The sequence below is a fragment of the Pleurodeles waltl genome, chromosome 2_1, assembly GCF_031143425.1.
Source record: "Pleurodeles waltl isolate 20211129_DDA chromosome 2_1, aPleWal1.hap1.20221129, whole genome shotgun sequence".
Taxonomy (NCBI): domain Eukaryota; kingdom Metazoa; phylum Chordata; class Amphibia; order Caudata; family Salamandridae; genus Pleurodeles; species Pleurodeles waltl.
This window is the reverse complement of record NC_090438.1, coordinates 710,164,691-710,179,520: the sequence shown is the minus strand read 5'-3', so window position 1 is coordinate 710,179,520 and position 14,830 is coordinate 710,164,691. Positions and strand designations below refer to the sequence as shown.

The 14,830-nt window shown below is 49.0% G+C and overlaps 1 protein-coding gene across 2 annotated transcripts in view; it reads right to left on the bottom strand.

The window, feature by feature from the left end:
• LOC138267873 (enoyl-CoA hydratase EchA19-like) overlaps positions 1-10,676 on the bottom strand; it is a 281,482-nt gene extending 270,806 nt beyond the window's left edge. The window contains exons 1-2 of one of the 2 annotated variants that reach the window (XM_069217102.1): positions 10,553-10,676; positions 6,696-6,892 (exon numbers count right to left, since the gene is read on the bottom strand). In XM_069217102.1, the coding sequence (XP_069073203.1) occupies positions 6,696-6,885 (190 nt within the window). In that variant the 5' untranslated portion in view covers positions 6,886-6,892; positions 10,553-10,676. The remainder of the gene's footprint in view (positions 1-6,695; positions 6,893-10,552) is intronic. The other variant, XM_069217111.1, reaches the window with a different exon arrangement.
• Positions 10,677-14,830: the final 4,154 nt, after the last annotated feature.

Sequence of the window (14,830 nt, the reverse complement as noted above, 5' to 3'; positions counted from 1 at the left end):
GCGAGGTTGTCGAGCAGGGTGCTGGTGTTGTGGTCGTTGTTGTTCTCCAGATGGTAGTTGAGGTCTCCCAAGAGGATGTAGTCAGCGGAGGGGAGGGCATGCGGGCTGACGAAGTCGGCGATGTCCTCGCTGAATTGCGTGCGTGGACCAGGGGGTCGGTAGATCAGGGTGCCTCTGAGGGTGGTGTTCGGGTTGGTGTGGATCTGGAAGTGCAGGTGTTCGGCGCTGGTCAGGGTGATGTCGGTGCTGGTCGTGATCCGGATGGTGTTTCTGTGGATGATGGCGATGCCTCCTCCCATCTGGTTGGCGTTTCGGTCCCTCCGGACGATCTTGTAGCCCTCTGGGATAGCGATGGCGATGTCGGGAGCTGAAGAGGCGTTCATCCAGGTCTCCGTGAGGAAGGCAACGTCCGGGGCGGTGGCGTCTAGGAGGTTCCAGAGTTCGATGGCGTGTCTGTGGACGGAGCGGGTGTTGAGCAGGATGCACTTGAGGTGGGTGCTGCTGGTGTTCGACTTGGCGGGTGCTGGTGTGCGTCTGGTCTGGGTGCGGGAGAACTTGCAGGCGTGGCAGCTGAAGGGTCCGTGGGTGCGTCGTGGTGTGGCTTGGTGGCAGTCTGGGAGTCGGCCGGTGTTGAGAGCGATGAGGGTGGCGGCGGAGTACGTCAGGCGGGTCGGTCTGGATCTTCTTTGGCCAGGGGTCCTGGCGCTGGACGCGATCCGGTCGCGGACGGGCGCAGACGGGCTTACCTTTGGCGCGCCTTCGGCGCACCATCGGCGCGCCCGCTGCGCGTGACCGCTGCGCGTTCGCACGGTCGCCATATAAGGCGAAGTGCGCGGGTGGGCGGGGCAGCTGGGAGGCGGGAGCGGGGAGGGAACAGAAAGGAAAAAGGGGCGTGGTCAGCGGTGGTGGCGGGAAGCGGGGAGCGGGGAGGGAGGTGGGCAGACAGGCAGGAGAACGCAAAGGGCTGAAACTGACTAGAAAAAATACAGGCACAAAAGTCAGACAAACGCTGGTAACACGGGAGGAAAATGAAGAAACTGATTAGAAAAAAATACAGGCACAAAAGTCAGGCAAAAGCTGCTAACACGGGAGGAAAATGCAGTTCAAACAAGCACAAATGCTAGACAAAACAAGCAAAACCGACGCCAGCGGCGTCAGCCGGCAGCGAGGCAGGCAGCGAGGCAGGGGGAAGGCGAGGGGGCACACACAGCAGCTGGTGGCCGTGCGGCGCGGGGGTGTCCCACAAGTGGGTCACACTCACCTGCGTTGCACGGTCGCCATATAAGGCCAAGTGCGCGGGTGGGCGGGGCAGCTGGGAGGCGGGAGCGGGGAGGGAACAGAAAGGAAAAAGGGGCGTGGTCAGCGGTGGTGGCGGGAAGCGGGGAGCGGGGAGGGAGGTGGGCAGACAGGCAGGAGAACGCAAAGGGCTGAAACTGACTAGAAAAAATACAGGCACAAAAGTCAGACAAACGCTGGTAACACGGGAGGAAAATGAAGAAACTGATTAGAAAAAAATACAGGCACAAAAGTCAGGCAAAAGCTGCTAACACGGGAGGAAAATGCAGTTCAAACAAGCACAAATGCTAGACAAAACAAGCAAAACCGACGCCAGCGGCGTCAGCCGGCAGCGAGGCAGGCAGCGAGGCAGGGGCAAGGCGAGGGGGCACACACAGCAGCTGGTGGCCGTGCGGCGCGGGGGTGTCCCACAAGTGGGCCTTTCCTGTGTGATGCTGCAAATGGCAGACGACCTGGTTTGATATTATGGACCATAGTAGTTGAGCTGGTTCCACTGGGGTGATTTGCAGTGAACAGTGCTCTCCATTGCTGGCCACCACTGGGAGGTATACAGGGGTGGCCTGTGAGAGGTAGCTCACATTGCTTGGTTGTTGAAGGGGGACAGTCATGTATTGGCCTGCTATGTCGTGCTGGACTTGCTGTAGTGGCCTGTTGATTGCTGGTCAGGAATGACTTTTGCAGATTTTCATGGATGAGACGTGTATCTGAGGTCGTCTGTGTACTGCTTGAATTGCCCCTGCTGCTGTGGCGATTGAAGGGAGCTGACTGAGGTGGGATGAGGCTGGGGCTGGGTGCCTCCATACTTTGATTGTGTGTCTTTTACACTCCATACCCTTATCCACTTCTGCATGGATAGCGGTAGTTTAGTAGACTTGAGATTCACCATGTCTATGTATGGGCAACTGGCTGTTGCTGGTCTGCTCTGGGGGCAAGAAGGTGGGATCTGTTTGTCTGTTTGTTGGCTCTAGGCTCTGGATCTCCTTTTGGATTGAGATATGTTGCATGGTGAGAGGGGGACCTTGGGAAGCCTGTCCTGAAGCGAGATGGGAACTATGGGTGTGATGGCAATACTTGAAAGATTCTGACTGTTGATGTGGAAGATCAGGGGTATGAGATCTGCTACAAAGTGCCACAAGGTCCATCAATTCTTAAAGCGCAGAGTGGTTCACATTGCTCTTCTTCAGGAAAGGCACTTCACTAAGGTCGAGGTGCAACAACTTCAATGATGCTGGAGGGGACAGGTGTATGCCACAGAATACTCAGCCTTTGCTAGGGGGGCAGGGAGTCTGTACAGGTCAGAACTGATAAGGAAGGGAAATATGTGTTAGTAGAAGAAAGGCTAGATGGTACACCACTGACTACGGCGTCCATGTATGCTCCAAACTAGGACCAGCTGGCTTTCCTGTCTATTGTGTCTGCACGACTGAGTATGAATGCTGATGGGGATTTGTTCCTTGGGAAAGACTTCAACTGCATGGTGATACTGACCTGGATCGTTCTACTACCTTTGCTGGGAGCCTCTACACACAGGGTGGTGAGGAGACTCCGGTATTAGGTGGGGAGCTGGAGGCTAGAAGATGCCTGGAGGACACAACTTGGATTGTAGAGGGAATATTGCTATTACTCCAGCCCACACACAGTGCAGGTCAGTCTTGATAAATTTCTTTGCTCGGGGAGACTGTGTCAATTTGTTAAGCATACCGAATACCTCGGTCGCACATCTCTGATCATAGCCCACTGTGGATCCGCCTCCATCTGGTAGAGGATTGCCCAGAGGCTCTATTGTGGCCTGTGTGCCCCAGTGCATTGGAAGACCCCGCTTTCTGGGATGGCCTCCGGGAGAGAAATTTGCATTATTTTGAGCACAGTCAGGGCTCGGTGTCAGACTGCCTTATGGAGTGGGAGGCTTTCAAGGTAGTAGTATGGGGATACTGCTTGGCGGTGTCAGTGGGGATCAGGAGGGACCTGGAGCGAGACCTGACTAAATTGGAGGGTGACATTTGTCACTTGGACACTGACTGGGCCTGGATGACGGGGTGGGGCGAGATTGGCAGAGACCAAAGAGCAATACATTGTCCTTTTGGAGAAACTGTGCTGTCATAATTACTGAGAATATATAGCCTTGATGCACAAAAGTGAGGGCAGTGCAGGGTGCCTGTTGGTGTGGCTGGGGATCTTTGATAAACCAATTGCAGGAGCTGGGCGGGGTGTATCGCAAGCAGCTATAAATGCCACTTCCCGGGATCATTATACAACTCTACAGGATAGAATAGTTAAGGGCTCTGGTGAGACCACAGTGTCCTCTCTAGAGCCCATGCATGTACACAGACTGGGCACAGAAACAGCAGAGATGTTGGGGGTCGGGGGGGGGTCCTTTTCCACGGCAAAACATAAAAAGTGCCATACAGGACATGGCACAAGGGAAATCCCCTGGGCCGGATGGCCTGCCAGTGGAATTTTACTCTCCCTTTGCCTGGCTACTGGTTCTGAGGTTGACTGACATCTATGCTGCAGCCTTGGAAAAACAGGTACTTCTTGCTTCCACTGGGGACAAGATTGTGGTCCTGCTTCTGAATGGGCACCTGTTACGGCATACTGACGATCCAGCCATGCTGTACATAGACTTCAAGATCCTAAGCAAAATTCTGGCAGTGCGATTACTCCCGCACATGCAGGAATTAGTGCATCCGGACCAGTGTGGATTTATCCCCCAGCACGACACCTCCCTGAATCTGTGTCATTTGTATTTGCTCCTGCATTCTCAATCGTTGCAGGGAGAGGGACAGGCGGGGATAGTATCGATCAACCCGGATAAGGTGTTTGAAATGGTCGGTTGGTAGTTTCTGGGGAGGGTCATGCTCACTATGGGACTGGTTGTTGTCTGGATGCAATGGGTATAGCTGCTGTACACTAGCCCTTCTGCCAGGTGCAGACGGGCGCACAATATCCATTTTATCTGAGGTTCATCCAGGTACACAAAAGCTATCTTTGCACTAGTCATTGAGTCGCTGACAGAGCTGTGTAGGGACTGAGGTCAGGGTAGAGGCGTGGTGCTGGACAGGACTGAACACCTAATTTCTTTATAAGTGGACGATTTGTTATTATAAGTGTCCAGTATGGAGATGGATGTTCCCTTCATGATCCAGTTGCACTGGAAATTTGGTATGGTCTCGGGCTGCGGGTGAACCTCTCCAAGTCCGTGTTTTCCCTCTGCGGTCAGGCGGGATAGGCCTAATACTATGGTACTAGGGATCTGGCAGACCCCTAGCCCCTTAAGCTGCTTGGGGATCCAAATCTAGCATGAACTGGAGAAAGTGAGGGAGGGTAACTTGGACCCGGCCCTGCTTTCTTTGCAGAGTCGATGACCTTCTGGCAGATGCTGCAGCTCTCTCTCATGGCGTGAATAGAGCTCTCTAAAATGATCATGGTACACTGGCTGCTTTATTTCTTCATCAATATCCTTGTGTGGATCCCCTCACTGTGGTTCAGACAGCTGGACTCACTGCTTCAGGAGCTTATATGGAACAGGGGTCGCCAGCGGGTGGCCGTGGAGACCCTCAAGTAGCATCTCCTGGATGGGGGTCTGGGAATGCCGGACTTTGAGGCCTATTTCCCGGCAGCCCAACTGCAGTTGATCACTAGGTGGCTGGGCAGTACGAATCTGGGGGAGCTGGAAAAGCTGGGTACTGCACCTAATCAGGGTGCGTTTCTGGTGTGGCTTCTGTGACGAGTGTCCCGTGGCAACGAGGATGGCCTGCTACAGTCCATGGCCCTTAGGTGCTGGGGGCGAAAGGTTCACTGTATTCAGCATTGTCCAGTGTATGATCCAGCCCTGACAGACTTCCATGGCCTACGCCCGGGACAGTTCCTTTAGTATGGGATGCTTGTTCGGACTTTAATGGGTCTTTGGGATAAAGAGGGGGGGGGGGGGGGGACCAGAGTCACATGCCATTCTCCAACTGTTACTGTTCTTGGGTGCAAGGCGGAATCTAGAGAAGTACTTTTAATTGGCCCCTCACAGGATGACTAAGAAACGCCTAGTGGCACTGCAATCGAAGTGGGAAGGGGCCTTGTGCAGGGACATACCTGATCAAGAATGGGCGAAAATGTTAGCCTACCCGCAGAAGTTCTCACGAAATACGTATCTTAAATTTATTCAATTACCTTCATCAAATGTATCTGACACCCAAGAAACTCAAAGCAATCTACAGGGGGTGGAGGCCAAGCGTTGCCCTCATTGTGCAAATGATGAAGCAGATTTCTGCCATATGACTTGGTCCTATGTGCCTGTCCAGGAGTTCTGGGGAACTGTGGTTAAATGGAATGCTCCAGCATACCATGCCTTATACACTGGAAATGTGTCTGCTGGGGTCCTTTCCCAGGCCGAAATCAAAGAAAGTGGCAACAGGTTTATTGATTTGCCCTCATCCTAGCAAACAGGCAGCTTGCCATGACAAGCGAGTCGGCAGGGGGCCCTCGGTATCTAGGTGGAAGGCTGCCGTTAAGGAATGGGCTAGGGCAGAAGAATTAGCACTCCAGAAAAAGAAATCCAGGGGGGTGAGGAGGCAACCCATAGTATCCCTTTGGTCAGAGGTTCTAGATGTCTTTGAGAGTCCGGAGTGCTGTAACGGTACCAGATCCTAAGCCAGTGTCTCCAGGTCAGAGGAGGAGGGCAGCAACGCTGTAGTCTAGAGCCCATCATACTACCTTCAACACAATCAGGATCTCCAGGTTGAGATGTGAGGCCCCAGTGAGTTGCAGGGGGCGGGAGCTTGGCATGATCTATCCCTGATATTTTGCACTTGATACTGCCTACCTGATGATGGATGGGGCAATGGCTTTATGATCTGGCCTCCAGGACACGTGCATGCGGAAATGGACCAATGATGATGAACCTAGACCCAATTGTTTGAATTGTTTTGTTACTGTTAATGTTTGCAGGTCTATTCTATATCTCATCAGCAATGCACATTGGACACTAATGTACTGACACCTAGACAGATGGGGGAAGGGGTGCCTCCCTGTACTATTGTATCGGTACCGAGTTGTTAAGTGGGGATATTCTGTTCTGAAGGTTGATGTGTATATGTACCCCTCTATAGACATGGTGTAATAGGATTTCAGGACTGCTACTGCATAGTCATGCTGTAATAGGATTTCAGGAGTGCTACTGCAATGTGTATATCAGTGACCTTATGTAAAACCTAATAAACATATACACATATCTTTTTTTTAAAGGTGATAGAAAACTGATAGTAAATAAAAATGATAAAAAAGGATTTATAGAATAATCCCTGTAAAAAATGTGGATGTATCTAATCCTACTTATGCACAGTATTACCTCACTCCACACCCACCATACACACATGCACACCTGACAGGTAGAATGTGGCACAAACCTCTCTGTCCTGAGGATGGTGCAGGCGCTTTGGAAAGGACGCTGGATGTCAGCAACGGCCTGCAGCTGTTCTTGTTGCAGGGCCCTTTTGAGGGATTCCATTGCATGTCAGACTTCTGCAGCCAAACCCTGATGCAGCCACTGGGCACTAAACAGACTATGTTCCATCTCATTGCCACCTGGCACAACATTGTAAACCTGTGGATACAGGAGGATATTGAGGTGTGAATCTGCCAGTATTGCTAAGCGGCACTGACAGTTAAGTATGTGACACAGCCCAGTAAGGCAAAAAGGAACAATTAAATATCTATCTTTTGACATGAATGCTAAGTTTTCCATATCATGTTGAAAAGTAAGTCACACTTTGAGATTAGTTGTAGTAACTTGTTGAAAATAAAGTTTTATCATTACCTTGGTCAGTTTTTAGGATGCAGCCTAACAGACAGAGCAGCTGTCTGGTTTGCTAACGACATCTTGTGGACATTCAGTAAGTTGACCTAGAGATGCATTCTGCCTGTTGCTTGCCATTGGCTTTGTGGTTTGTAACTCACATTTTCTTACTTTCCATTTTCTGGCTTTATTTGTTTTAGGCCATGGGTACTCACAAACTTTTTCTTGGGGGCCAAAATTGCAGTATGGTTTGCGGCCGAGGGCCGCACTGAAGTGACAGCGGGGGGCGGGGCTTAGAGGGGGAACAACCACCCCGCCCCCAGTAACACACACAGCACCATCTGCACACAGCGCCATCTGCTCTCACCCCTACCCCAGTAGCACACACTGCGCCATCTGCACACAGCGCCATCTGCTCTCACCCCTACCCCAGTAACACACACAGCGCCATCTGCACACAGCGCCATCTGCTCTCACCCCTACCCCAGTAACACACACTGCGCCATCTGCACACAGCGCCATCTGCTCTCACCCCACCCCAGTAACACACACAGCGCCATCTGCACACAGCGCCATCTGCACACAGCGCCATCTGCTCTCACCCCTACCCCAGTAACACACACACAGCGCACACACACAGCGCCATCTGCTCTCACCCCTACCCCAGTAACACACACACACAGCGCACACACACAGCGCAATCTGCTCTCACGCCTACCCCAGTAACACACACTACATTAAAAACAAATAAATAAATAACCAAAGAGCCTTACCTGACTCAAAGCACTGTAAAGACGCCACAAATGTAGAACAGCAGGCAGGCAGGCGGGCAGCAGACGTGGAGCCGGTGACAGGAAGCAGACGACAAAGCCCGGTAAAAGTTAGCTGCAAGCGCTGACTTTTATGGGGCTTTGGCTTCCAGGATCGTCAGGGTAACGCCATAAACAATGGCCGCCGTACGTAAACATAGAGGAGGGCCGCGGGAGCATGCGCAAGGAAGCCACTGTTGCGCATGCTCCCGCGGCCCTCTTCTATGTTTATATACTGCGGCCATTATCATATGGCGTTTGTTGTGCGTCTCGCGGGCCGCCAAGCTAGGTCCGTGGGGCCGCTGGCGGCCCGCGGGCCGTACTTTGAGTAACGTTGTTTTAGGCAGTCCTGCTTGAGTTTCTACCTTCCCCAGCCGAAACCTTAATTACAATATCCTTCTGAGTCTTACCTTACTGCAAACAGGCCTGTAAATCGAGTTCTTATCTCATCACAATTGAGGTGCATTCAAAGACCAAGGTCAAATGTCAGACAATATTTTCTGAGGGTGCCAATTTACTTTTCTTTCTCTGACTTCAAAGTGAGAGGATTTACGTGACAATCCTGCTGGAAAGGGGTAGGAAGTTTGTTTTCTAGCAGACAATAACATTTAAATGAACTGTGTAAGTATTTCAGGATAGATCAAAATTAGAAACACAAACGCAGCCCATTTTTTGTTATTTCTGAATTGTGTTGGAAACAAATACTTTATTATGATGAGACAAATTATAAAACGAGGAGATGTAATTTCCACTCATTTTCGTCTATGCACAGTATAGTTTTATTAGTGAAACGGTATGTCTATGCAAATATAAAGCTAATTTCAGTTGAAAATGTGTAGTCTTTAATGGCAGTGTGCTACCACACCATGAATACTCCACTCTGCTCCCAATCCACTTTACTCTGCACCACTGCACTCTACTCTGCACCACTCCACGTCACTGCACTCTACACTACTCCCCTGTACGCCACTGCACTCTAAACCACTTCATGATATGCCTCTCTACTGTACCCTGTACCACTCTACTCTATGCCAGGGCACTCTTTGCCACTCTACTCTACACCACTCCAGTTTAGGCCACACCAATCGACTCTGCACAACTACACTCTACACCACTCTGCAACACTGCACTCTATGGTAATGCACTCTACACCAGTGCATTTTACTGTTTCACACTCAACTCCATTCCCCTGCACTCTACGCCAATCCACTGTATGCCACTATAATCTACTCTGCACCACTGTAGTCTATTCCACTGCAGTCTACACCCCTTCAGTCCACGCCATTACACTCCATGTCACTCGTCGCAACAGCACTCAATTCTGCACCGTTGCTCTCTATGCCACTTCACTCTACTCTGAAATACTCTATGCCACTCTACTCCACTCTGTGCCACTCCAGTCTATGCCAATGCACTCTAGGCCACTCTGTTAACCACTGCACTCTATGCCAGTGCACTCTACACAACTGCACTCTGTCACTGCACTCTACATCACTGTACTCTGTGCCACTGCTCTCTACATCACTCTACTCTGTTCTACACCACTACACTCTGACACTCTACTCTGCAACACTGCACTCCCTGGCACTGAACTCTATGCCACTCTACTCTGCACGACTGCACTCTACGCTACTCCACTCTACACCACTGCACTCTAAACCATTGCACTGCATGCCACTCAACTCTGTACCACTGTATGCCACTGTACTCTGCGCCACTCTACTCTGCAGCACTGCAGTCTGCGCCTCTGCCTTCCACACCACTGCGCTCTACTATGCACCACTCTCATCTACGTCACTGCATTCTACAACGCTGCACTGAACGTTGCAGAATTCAATGCCGTTGCACTGTGCCACTGCACTCTACGCCACTATACTCTGCAAAACACTACACCAGTGCACTCTATTCTATACCAATCTAGTGTATGCCTCTCTATGTGACTCCACACTATGCCACTCCATTACACAAAACTCTCTGCCACTCCACTCTACAACACTCTACCCTAACCTGGTCCTCTACACTGCTAACTTTTATCCATGCAGAACAGCAGCCACGCGGGTGTTCACCAGGTCTTAAACACATTGACAAAGCCAATAGCTGTTGCATAGGGAAGACCTATTGGCTTTGTCAATGATTGTTCACTACAATCAGCGTGACTTGTTTGCCGTGCTGCCGTTAAGAGCAGCTAATGTTCTTTTCTGGAGAAAATGAGCTTCAGTCCTGTGGACTTGCTAAAATAAATCCTGACAAAGCAATGATGACGCAGGAAATGTGGTTTGCCTTGATTAAAATGGAACATTTAAAACTTTTAACGTGTCTGTGGAACCCACACTCCTAATGTAGGCACCCCCAAAATGCAAATTAGCTGAAGTTACCCAAAACAACACTGAGACGTACACGATAACATTTGCAAACAGGAGAGTGAGATTTGTTTTTTTTTTTAAGTGGGGGAATTTGATTTTAGTGTTGACCGCACCTGAAGTAGGGGCAATTTAGGTTAGCGAGAGCTAAATTAAAGCAGCATGAGACGTAAACAGCTTGGAGCCTCCGATATGAATCAGATGTATGGACATGTATGCTGAGGCCCGCTGCTGAATTGCATTTTGCTCTGCACACGACTATAAAAAAAATATATATATATATATAAATATAGCAGTACCATAGATATTCAGCATGCGGTTATGCGAGGATTTATATTCCCGGATGTAACGATCGCAATCGCATGTCATTCAGGACTTCGCCCCTCGTTTTTTTCTGAATGGTGCGGCTCTCTCAATTGGTTCAGCAGCACGTCAATCAAATTCCCACGCCCCGATCCCAGATTAAGTTAAAGAAGTTCTGCAGGCGCCGAAACGTCGCCCTACCAGCACGTCGACGAAAAAAGAAGACGGTTTGTTAATAAAAGTCCTTCAAATTATGTATTTCAAGATCATAACAATATTAGTCGAGTTTATTGACATTATTGGTATATATTCTGATTTTTGGTGTTTACTTTTTTTTAGACAAATTCTTACATTGTTTTATAAATTCCCCAGAAAATAATTATACATTGTATCCGCTATATTTCTTAAGCACAACCCGTCACTTTCTAAGATGGCCGCGCCAACGCACGGAGACGATGGTCGCTCCAACACACAGAGGCAACCGAAGGTTGTAAGACACTTAGGGCCATATGTACGAACACATTTTCCCATAGACACAGAATGGGTAAAATGGTTTGCTACATCTGGCCCTTAATGCTGACAGCATATCCATTTGGTACAACAGCATTGCGGAAACAGAATAGAATGCAGATAAACCAACCATAAATCAGTACCGCGCCTTATAATCGTGCCAATGATATACTTGATCCAGTGGTAAAGCGCATTAAAAATATGGAAACTGTGACCGGAATGCAGCATGGGCGGGTCATTGAGAGTGGTGACACAGCCAAAGTACAAAATATTCTGTCACTATTGTGTTAGTCTTTCACCCTCAGGTAACCATGGCAAATAACGCCTTCAATGAAAAATAACTGAAAGTTAAACTAAGAAGTGGGAAATGCACCGTTTTACGTTTTGCAACCTCTATTAGTGAATGCTATCGTTGCCGATGTGTGTCTGTATGTAATCAGACAGCCACAGAACTGAATCCTGGTTGTTGCAGTGGGAAAGAGAATTGTGTATTTTTAGTGCTAGTAGGTCCAGATTTGAAAAACACTTTGAAGAGCAAAGTGGGAGATTAAAAAAAAAGAAAATCGAGAGACTATTTCCCCCATTGACTTCAATTGAAGCACAGGCAATTTCAGGCAGGAGGCAGTCAAAATTAGTCCATTTTTAGCTTAAATAATCATAGCTGCCGAGGTTCATAAAAAATGCACCCTTGTGGAAGAGGTAGAATCAGGGAAAAATAAGGAAATAATTTCCACACATTACTTTCATTACATTTGGAGGACTTTCTAGGAGAGAGAAAGCTGAAATGAAGCCACTTAAAAAAAAAAACATATCTATGGTTGAAATTAAAAAATGATTTGTATGTGTTGATGGATGATTGGGTGACTGAGAACATTGAAGATGGGATATGTGAAAGCATAGATGGCTGCACTAATACACAATACTGGAAACACATACATTTGACTCCACCCTTCAGGGGTGTGGATTTCCTATAGCTTGATGGCAAGGACATATTGTAAGGAGTCAAAGACAACAAGTTTCCAGGCGTATTTTTTCACTGAGACAGGTGGCCCTAATCCCCGGCAGTAAAAATCATTTGCCTGCCAGTTTATAGTACCCCATTATAGAGCAGGGAAGGGGAATTGTCTGCAGTTAGGTTAATATTTGTATCCATATGCTAATTCTATTTGAACTTGTATTTATGGTTCATTAATACAAAGTCTTTATTGTTAGGGTGAGCGCTCTAAATAAATGTTGTAAACTCGGATTGCACTCCTGGCAGTGGTTCCAATAAAAAAAAAAAACGTACACACATTTGTAAAGTTTAACAATATGAGGCAATGTGTTATGCTCCCAGAATGCTCTCTGATTAGAAGCAAATATTTGCACAAACTTTATTTTGCATTCAAAATAAAATGATCATAAAAAATGCAACTCGGAAAAAAACGTTTTGCTAAACTACTAGAGACATTTTAGGTACCATTCCTTTGATTCATCATTTAGTACAAGGAGTTGATGTATGCTAGTAGTTCCAAAAATATTCTTAACGTAAATTCATTGTAACCAGTTTCAACAAGATTATGGAAAACATGAAAATAAACAAGCTTTGGCAAAGCCAATTGGTCCGACATTGGTGGTCAGTCTTTTATTTTTGTCAATGTTTGTCTTGTTTTCACATGGCGATTGAAAAATGTTGTTGTTGTGGTGGTTGCTGAGCCCACACTATTGTAGCAAACATTGGCAAAAAGCAAAAATATTTTTGGGTCTCAAAAAGCACACATTGCTATAGTAGTTCCTGGCACTGAACAAAACTACTTTGTGTGCCAATATGCTCCTTGTAAAAGCTCAGGTTGCAATCATTCAGTGAAGCCAGCTGATAGATGGATAGAGAGAGAATTTTATTAAAAACAAAGGGCCAGATGTAGGAAAGGAATTGCAACTCGCAAACGGCAAAAACTGCCGTTTGCGAGTTGCAAATCACATTTTCCTATGCAGAAATGCATTCTGCGAGTCGGACCGACTCGCAAAATGCATTTCAGAATCGCAAATAGGAAGGGGTGTTCCCTTCCTATTTGCGATTCCTAGTGGTATGCAACACCATTTGCGACCGCATATGCGGTCGCAAATGGTGTTGCAGTTACCATCCACTTCAAGTGGATGGTAACCCACTCGCAAATTGGAAGGGGTCCCCATGGGACCCCTTCCAGTTTGTGACTGGACCCAGAAACATTTTTTCAGGGCAGGGAGTGGTCCACAGGACCACTCCCTGCCCTGAAAAAATACCGAAACTAAAGGTTTCGTTTATTTTTTTAAGTGCAGCTCGTTTTCCTTTAAGGATACCACTTCCTTGGGGAACCCCATGTGGGTAAAACCCCCCATCAAAGCACAACCCACCACAGGGGAAGTGATTGAACTCAAAGGAATGGCATCTGGGTACCGGGTGGCATGGTCGACCAAGACCAGCATAAACCAGTTGCCCATGGCTGTCTTGGGATCCAGAGGCCCCACAATGTCAATGCTACCCTCTCAAAGGGAGTACTGACAGCAGGCAAAGGCTCGAAGGGAGCCTTACATTTCCTCCCACTCTTGCCACTTGCCTGACAAGTTTGACAAGACCTGCAATGTGCATCTGAGTGCCTGCGCATTAGGGGCCAGTAAAAGTGGGTGACAAGCCTCTCAAAGGTCTTGTCCTGCCCCAAATGTCCAGCTCAAGGCAAATCATGAGCCAACCCCAGTAGGAAGGCCCTGAAGCACTGGGGTACCACCAGCACATGGGCTGACCCAGGCTCAGGAACCTTAGGCTCGCTATACAGGAGGCCACCCTCCCAATAGATCAGGTGTGATCCTGGCTCCTTGCCAGCCGCCTGGTCTGCAGCCTGCTGCCGCAAACCCTCCAAAGTAGAGCATGTCTTCTTTACTGCACAGAATGCTTTCCTGGTGGGCCCCCCTTCCTGCTGCCACTGCGACACCCCAGGGACCTCTCCCAGTTCAGCCACTTGTTCCCCTGTAGGCTCTGGGGCGTCACCCTCAGGCTCTGCCTCCTCCCAGACCGTGGGAACTTCAGGGGCCGTTTTCCTGCACCCCCTGCCCTTCCCCTTTTTGGCGGTCCCGTGGGCCACTGTTTCAGGCTCCAGGGGCTCTTGATTACCCTTACGGGCTGCCATTGACCGGGTGGATACGCATACCCACCCAGGCAGACCCAACATCTCCAAGTGAGACCTGTGTTCCACCTCTTTCCAAGGGGAATCCTCCAGGTCATTGCCTAGCAAACAATCAACAGGCATGGTTGGACTCACAGCTACCTTCAAGGCACTCTGAGTTGTCTACTGAAACTACTCGGTGAAGTACCCGGGGATCAATCTGCTCTTCAGACACCAGCTTACTCCTCACTGTAGTCACACTGGCTCCTGTGTCTCTCAGAGCCTCCACCCTCTGTCCATTGATGGTCACCCACTGCCTGTACTTCTTCGTGTTCTCAGGCACTAGGGTTCTCTGGACCATCTCACTGTCCCCTAGTGAGACAAGGGCCATCTCAGCTGGTTCCCACCCACCTGAAACCAACTCCTCCCCAAGCGCTACACTGACCAAACCCTGGGACGGTGCACTAGTGGGTGCCGGTGTACTTTTGGGGCATTTGGGGTCCCCCCTTACATGACCCACCTGGTCACATGCATAGCACTTACGTGGAGGACCACCTGCCACTGGCTTCCCCTTGGAGAACCATGGCTTCTTTTCACTGGGGGTTTGGGAATCCTTACCCTGGGAATCAGTTTGGGGCCCTTTAG